The sequence below is a fragment of the Montipora foliosa genome, chromosome 13 (assembly GCF_036669935.1).
Source record: "Montipora foliosa isolate CH-2021 chromosome 13, ASM3666993v2, whole genome shotgun sequence".
Classification (NCBI taxonomy): domain Eukaryota; kingdom Metazoa; phylum Cnidaria; class Anthozoa; order Scleractinia; family Acroporidae; genus Montipora; species Montipora foliosa.
In genome coordinates, this window is record NC_090881.1 from 38898478 (window position 1) to 38905977 (window position 7500).

General features: G+C 38.2%; 1 protein-coding gene across 3 annotated transcripts in view; it reads left to right on the top strand.

The window, feature by feature from the left end:
* Positions 1 to 821: 821 nt before the first annotated feature.
* The window catches only part of LOC137983183 (hemicentin-2-like), a 29137-nt gene continuing 22458 nt past the window's right edge, over positions 822 to 7500 (top strand). Inside the window, exons 1-4 of one of the 3 annotated variants that reach the window (XM_068830364.1) lie at positions 822 to 845; positions 4044 to 4397; positions 6582 to 6836; positions 7471 to 7500. The exon at positions 7471 to 7500 is cut by the window's right edge and continues 234 nt beyond it. In XM_068830364.1, coding sequence (XP_068686465.1) covers positions 4193 to 4397; positions 6582 to 6836; positions 7471 to 7500 — 490 coding nt within the window. In that variant the 5' untranslated portion in view covers positions 822 to 845; positions 4044 to 4192. Of the gene's footprint in view, positions 846 to 3547; positions 3715 to 4043; positions 4398 to 6581; positions 6837 to 7470 lie in introns of those variants that run through there. The other 2 variants (XM_068830363.1, XM_068830362.1) reach the window with 2 other exon arrangements.

A 7500-nucleotide genomic window follows, 5' to 3' on the forward strand; every position in this document is an offset into this window, starting at 1 on the left:
GCTCAGCTCGCTCCGAAGCAGTAAGTATGTTGGATTTTGGTTGAGATTGTAAGTAAGTGAGCATGGTCAGTTAAATTTGCCGTGATTTTACAAATTATATATTGTTTTTTATTTGCTTCTTTTAAAATTTTTTTCTTTCGAAGATACCAGCACCGTCACAAATCCAAAATCCGACTGAGAAATAAATTCTATCTATGCATGTATGCATTTACGGCAGAATACACCGCATTCTCTGACTTGTATATCGAGTAAGGTTTGGCGGGTTTTGAATAAAACCCAGAATAAAATAAAATTTACATTGAAATTCAGCAGTTTGGAAAGCAACATTTCAAGTGAACTTTGTAGCGTTAAAAAATAGGTCAGTGTAAAATACCGACTGTAGACAAAGGTTAAAATGAAGACTAACGTTAAAATGAGAGCTGCAACCCTATACAAATGACTTATACTGCTAAACTTATGCCAAGAAGAATGTTATCCCTTGCGTAAAATGCTAGTCGCAGCCCTAAAACGCGTATGCTGCACCTATTCCGCACTGATATTTTCATTAATCCCTCTATCGGTTATCAGAGCTACTACAATAGGTGCATTTTTTCTGTTGTATCATCTATTGTTTCGTTCTGCAATCACAGACTGCGTCTGGAAGCTACAGGGTCTCCCCAAAACGAGGATCAGGATACCGTGAGCTATCTTTTTTTTAACGGCTCTCCTTATTGGTTTAGAATACAATAGGCACAAGACAACATACAACAGAAAGAATCGAGCCTAATCCTATACTCGACACAACAGAGCAGAGAGACACATCAGTGAGAGGTTGTTAAGAGGTGTGTGATAATGACCGAGTTGTGGTAAGTGGTGTGTTCACTCCCATATGGTCTAGTGGTAAGGATCCGGCGCTCTCACCGCCGAAGCCCCGGTTCGAATCCCAGTGTGGGAAAGACGGATGGTCGTCTGACGTTTAGTGAATAATTTGACGGGTTCCAAAGGACACCAAGACAATGGATGACGTCGTGAGAAACAACGCTATATATAAGTAAAGACCGTGAGTTGTTTTCGCAGTGTGCTTTTTTATCCTTTGTCCATTTCTGGTGTGCAGTGTGCGTTCTCTACAGACCCATTAACCGAATTGGAGGGAAGAAAGCAGTTAGCTGTTGACATAGTGTGATAGGGAATGAATTCAAAAGAACCTACAGTACAAGCGGCGGATGTAGAACTGATAGGCCCAAAGATAAATAAACAACACCAAAAGTGTCTCTTTGCCCTAATCACTCAATCACTCTACAAACGTGTTGTTTCAGGTCTATGGGAAGCTTTTGGCTTAGTTGTTCTCCTGACCTGTGGAGTGTGACCTGTGTTTTAGACCCATCCACATAAGTTGTTAATCAACGCTGTGTCCCCGGTTCGATTCCCGGTGTGGGAAAGACGGATAAAAAACTGACGTTTAGTGAATAATTTGACAGGTTCTCTCTTTCCAAAGGACACCAAAACAATGGGTGACGTCACGAGGAACAACGCTATATATAAGTTAAGGCTGTGAGTTGTTTTCGCAGTGTGCTTTTTTATCCTTTGTCCATTTCTGGTGTGCAGTGTGTGTTCTCTACAAACCCATTAACCGAGTTGGGGGGAAGAAACCAGTTCGCTGTTGACATAGTGTGATAGGGGATGAATTCAAAAGAACCTTCTGGAGGAGCGGCGGATGTAGCAGAGGCCTAAAGATAAATAAACAAAACCAAAAGTGTCTCTTTGCCCTAATCACTCTACAAACGTGTTGTTTCAGGTCTATGGGAAACGTTTGGCTTAATTGTTCTCCTGACCTGTGGAATGTGACCTGTGTTTTAGAACCACCCACATAAGTTAATCAGAATGCAAATAAGCACCTTGTCCACTTGGTCAATGACATAACGTTCATAGGGTTTTGTTTGGGTTTTTTTCATCTTTTCTCTCACAGCCGTCATTAGTTTGAATACATCTGAGCATTTTCAAATCAGGATCATTCCTGTAGTGTCGCTTACTCCTTGATAATCGAACTGTTTCAAGAAAGAGAAGCGATCCGGGCTTGCTCTTTCAAAAAATATTAGAATGCAATAGATTTCGCAAATTTTTTCGCGATTCAAAAAGGTTTTTACTTCTTTTAAATATATCAAAAGATGTTTTTGAATTTAAATACCGTAGGACAAGCGGTATTGCGTATGGTATTAAGCCTCTTACAAAACTATACCCTACCCCCTCTTTTATTATTCTTTTGTCAATGTGCAAATTAGCCTACCAAGCCTTATTTTAGAGCAAGTATTCTTTTCAATTTACTGTATGGTATCAAGACTTAGTAGGCAAATTTGTACTTGGACAAAAGAATTATAAATTGACCGCCATTGATGAAAAAGGTCTATGTTATTTAGGATAAACAAAATGCCCATTCCATCGGACACTTTGAAAGTTGCTACCTTCAGTAAGCAAAGATGAATTCCCCTTCTTTCTCTTGAAGTAAATGCCACACAATTAATTATAACCAGCAGCCTTTGTCGCATTTAATGATTTGAAAATGGTCGCTAATAACGAAACTTCATGATGAAAACAACTTTCATTTTGATACGACATTCTATTTCCGTTGGCCTGTGACGTAGCAAGTCACAAATCCTCTTTTGACAGAGGAATCTGATAAGTCCGAGATGATCATAATGAAGTGAGAGACTCTTTCTTGAGACTCTTGTGTCTCTTCTGACACTGACTGAAATCGAAATTTAGGTTAAGCAGAAAAAGCCACAAATTTTCAATTAATTATCTGAAATAGGGTTCCGCAAATTTCTTATCACCTAGAGCCTAGTGACATTTAATAACGAATTTCGATAAACCTTAGCAAGGCGTATCAAAACCGTGCGTCCGTTACAGCGGAAACGAGTGAAAAATAGGACTACCCAATTAACAAACTTGTTAAGAGTTTTATCACTGCAGGAGGTCGTCTTCATTGGGGTTCCTGAAAAGAAATGCAAATATTACCGATAAGGAAATAAAGCTAGTTTGATTATTCTTGCATTCGTAAGCCACCTTTTACTCCCCTTAGGATGGAGCCGACCTCTCATCTTTTGTCTTTTTGTCATATTCAGATTCGGGGAGCCTGGGGGTTCCCTAGAGTGTGAATTTTTCCTCAAAGATATTGATAGTTAAAGATACTCTATTATTGCCGTTAAACGAAACATGTCATCGTAAGAATTTCATCGAGTGTTTATAATAGGGTTTAAATGGACCAGACCGGAATCTTGAAGGCATAATGCAACGTTTAAAGAACTTAAACATGGGTTATGTGGGTAGTTAATCAGCATTCGATGCATCTGGCAAGTTGTGCACCAACCTAGATCCTAGCTGAATGAAATAGCTATATAATTCAAAAATTATATATATATAGAAGAAAAAGCTGTAAATAATATTCGTGACTTTAAGTAAACCCATTAGAACCCCAATTAAATCCGATTGGCAGATTTAGGGGATTAAACAATCGGAACTTGTCGTTACTGGAGAAAGCAATTGATCTGTGAAGGTGCATTCCAAGCATAGTGATAATGTAAAGTACGTGTCTCTTCTTGTTCTTTCGCTGAACTCGAGCGTCTTGCTAGCGGTCAAGCATGGTGTCGTTGTGTGAGTCCATTAGGTTGCTGCTCTTTTCATACAAAGGAACATCTCTATTTATCACGGTATCATTAATTTTGTTTCTCCAGTCATCAGGTAATTTGCTCAGTATTTCGCACCTTTTCATTCCCTTTAAAGAAGGGAATTGGAAAATCAAACATACCAAGCAGAGCCAACAAAATGGACGGTGCTCAAATCTTATCTCGCGAAAAAAGTATTGAGTTTTGTAGTTTCTACCCTGTTCCAATTGGTAAAATGGTTTCCTGCTTTGCTTTTGCCAAGGTTTCAAAGAAATAACTTTATCTTCGCCATCTCGATGTAGTTTCCGGCCTTCATGTGATAGTACAATGCAATCATATGTTAACCACAGATTGCAGATGTCAGGTGTAGAAACGTAATCAATCTAGATCTGTTCTTCTTTGCAGCTATTACCTGGACGAAAACACCTGCGAACCCTGTGTCCGGGACTCTTGGTAAAAACGTCACCCTAGAATGGAATTACACACTTACTTCCACAAATGTACTGGACGATTTCGTCTTGCTTAAATTCCAGGGTAGACGTTCGACAAAAATCATGAAATATGAAAAAAGTGGGATAGTGTTTTATGATTCCTTTAGCGAGAAAGTTGTGTTGCTGCAGAGAGGAACACCATCATTTATGCTTTTGAACTTGAAAATGGATGACAAAGCTGAATACTGCTGTGAAGTAAACACGAGGCCTTCTGCCAATGGAATGCAAGGACACAGCGAAGTAAATTGCACTCAACTGATAATACTAGGTAGGTCTATTCTGAATCAAGACATCCTTCTAGAGTCTTTCGTCAGCCAAAATGACCTCTACTGTATTAAATGGTGTCTACTCTACCAGATTTTTTATTCTTATATGGAAAATTCGGCGTATTGATGGCATAAATTTAAAACAGTTATACGAACACGAGCCTGGAGATTGTTAAGTGGAAACAAGGAAAGTACCAAAAAGTGTTCTCTTTCCATTGTTACTTGTGTTTAAAGTCCCAATAGAAATACTGACGGCTCCGGGATTTCGTTATTTGACTAATTTCCATCCTTTGTGTTCACAAGGAATTTCCAGCTAAGCCGCTTAAACTTTATATATCAAGCGTTTTTTCTTACACTTTCAAATTACCCGTTTCCATGCTTATCATGCCAGATTTTTCTAATAAAATGCCAGCAGAATTTCTGTCTTTTGATCTTTTATTGCCGGGGCTTTTAAGTTTATTCCAGTTGCAAAAGCAGTATCATAGTATACAGTTAAATGTTGATCCACTTAGTGAAGGACTGATCATAGCCTGGGAAAACACGATTTCATTCTTTAAGTTTATTACAGGGTTATGTCACGTTATTTTAGGGTGTTAAGTGAACATTTTTAGTTAATCACGTATTGAAAACTCGAGAATGGTAATGTGGAATTCCTTCACTGATAAAATTATTTGTTACATCACAAACAAGATGATTCTGAGAACAAACAAAAAACGTCGGACTGACTTTTTTCAAGATTACCAAAATGCAATCCGTTTCAGTCTTGCCCATTTGTGTCCATCCATACTTTCCTTTCTTTCCTTTTGCTGTATTTCTTTTATGTTGTTCAACAGTTTAAAGTGGATGTTGCAATGTTTCAATTTACTTTTTGGGCGTTTTGGGTGTCATTTAATGACGTCATTTTGCGCGACATATCCCCTCTAAGAGCTGTCGAAGCACTTATTTTCCTCACTTATCGCATCTTTTAATGCTGAGCGCTTGAAACGAATCGTTAGAAGGGAACCAGATAAAAGGATGACAGTTTCGGTAGTTCATTTATTAATTTATTACTATTTTATATTTATTTGTTTATTTATTTACTCAACTTCACTTCACAATAGACACTTCTACGAAAACCTCTAACAATACTTACGTAACCTAGAGTGTTTATACATCCGCTGTATAATTCACAGTACAACCAAGTTAGGTTTGGTATTTTAACCGAATCTAAAACCTTAAACTTCACTGCTGGTTTCCTTTGTAAAGCAACAGTTAATTTCAAGTCATCTTCGCGGCGAAAAGGCTGAATAATAAAGGTCGAATTGGTCGCTCTAAAGAGAGATTAATGTTAATCAAATTTATAGATTAGGCATAAACCCAGACGTACTCAGAGGACGGACACGAAAGATGAAACAGCTGTTTTTTTTCGTTTTCGTGGATCAAAACATGTTGTTTGTCACCAGCACGGCTCGCTTGACTAGAATATAAGGCGATCAACGTAAATCAGGGGCACCCATCGAGAATATTGTTCAAAACCACTTAGACATAGCATCGTTAACCGTGTTTTAGTATTTAAACGGTAGATATATGCATATTTGTGTCCCCAAAAAATTTTTCAGCTGTTCGGATTTCCTAGCTGAAAGTCTAGTGATCCGAAAACTATAGGGATCAAAACTTACCGTTTCGAAAATTTCAGCCAGAAAAAAGGCTCCCGAAAATTCTAGGTGACCTTTTTAGGGTAAAAATCCGTAAAAAATGGGCAATTAAACCATTTTTCAGATGTTGAAAAATCCTAAGAGAGGCAGTTAAGCAAGAAATTTTACAACAAATGTTCCGAAAATTCTAAATCTCAAATCGTCTTCCGAACAGATATTGAAGTTCCGAAAATTGACGTTGGGTGCCCCTGGTAAATGGTAAAGAGTCACAATTCCAGGAGAGAAATTCCGACATGACGGACGTCGATATGAAAGCACAAATGAAGCTTTGAAGTTGTGGTTTATTATGCATGCCAGTAACAGTGCAGCAATTGGCAGAAGCTGTTGTGATAATCCTGCCTACGAACAAATCACTAATGCTGAAAGTGCACAATTTGCAGAAAAAGCTATCCATTGAAAATTTGAGCCAAACCCCGAATCAACATTTGTTTTCACAAATCAATCGGTGCCAAATAAGATGACCTCTGTGAGTAATCCTTTCTTTGTTTATAGGGCCTCCTACGATTACTGTGATTTCGCCCAACCAAACAGTCAACGAAAGTAATGACGTGAGGCTCTCTTGTCACGCAAGTGGCACTCCTCCACCCTCAATAACGTGGTCAAAAGCTAGTAACGAAGAGAAGACCCTTAACGCAAGCACGGTCCTTTCATTGAAAAATGTAAACAGGAACCAGGATGGTTTGTATCTGTGCACTGCAATTAACGGGCACGGCAAAGCAATTGCCTCAGTCAGAGTCACAGTTCATTGTAAGTATCGCCTATCTGTTTCGAGAAAATGTTGAAGATTTTGTATGCAGATGAATAACACTGAGGAAAGAGGAGAAAAAACAAACAAACAAAAAAAGAGCATGATACTTTCTTTTTTGATCACTTTCGGATCGATGTACTCTAATACAGTCTTTGTCAAGTTCCACTGACTTGCGATCGCTTGCGATTTCATACGTAATCATTGAAAAATTCTCCGCCCTGATTGGTTGCACTTGAGGTGATAATTTCGCAATAATCACCTAAGCGTATTTTTTCAAAATGGCCGCAAGCGGTTTTGTCGAGGCGGAAGGACGAAGAAATTAATTGCTTTAAAGAAAATGCCCATTTTTCAAATAATCACTTAGATGTAATTATACTAAAACAATTACCCACCTCAGGCTCGGTGAATATCGGTGAATAATTGATAAATATTTTAAGTTTATGAAGACAGAAATTTATCCAATGTATGTAGATTTAGACCACTAAAGGAAGATAAAAATAAGTACGAAGAGACTTTCGTTTCTATGCGCAACTGCCGAATACCCCGCCAATATTTGTACTTGTACAGTTGTAGTGGCAATCTTCGAAGAACGACAGGGTTTTTCATTTAATACTGTCTGATTGGAATTTGCAGATTCACCTTCGATTACTCAATCGACAAAGA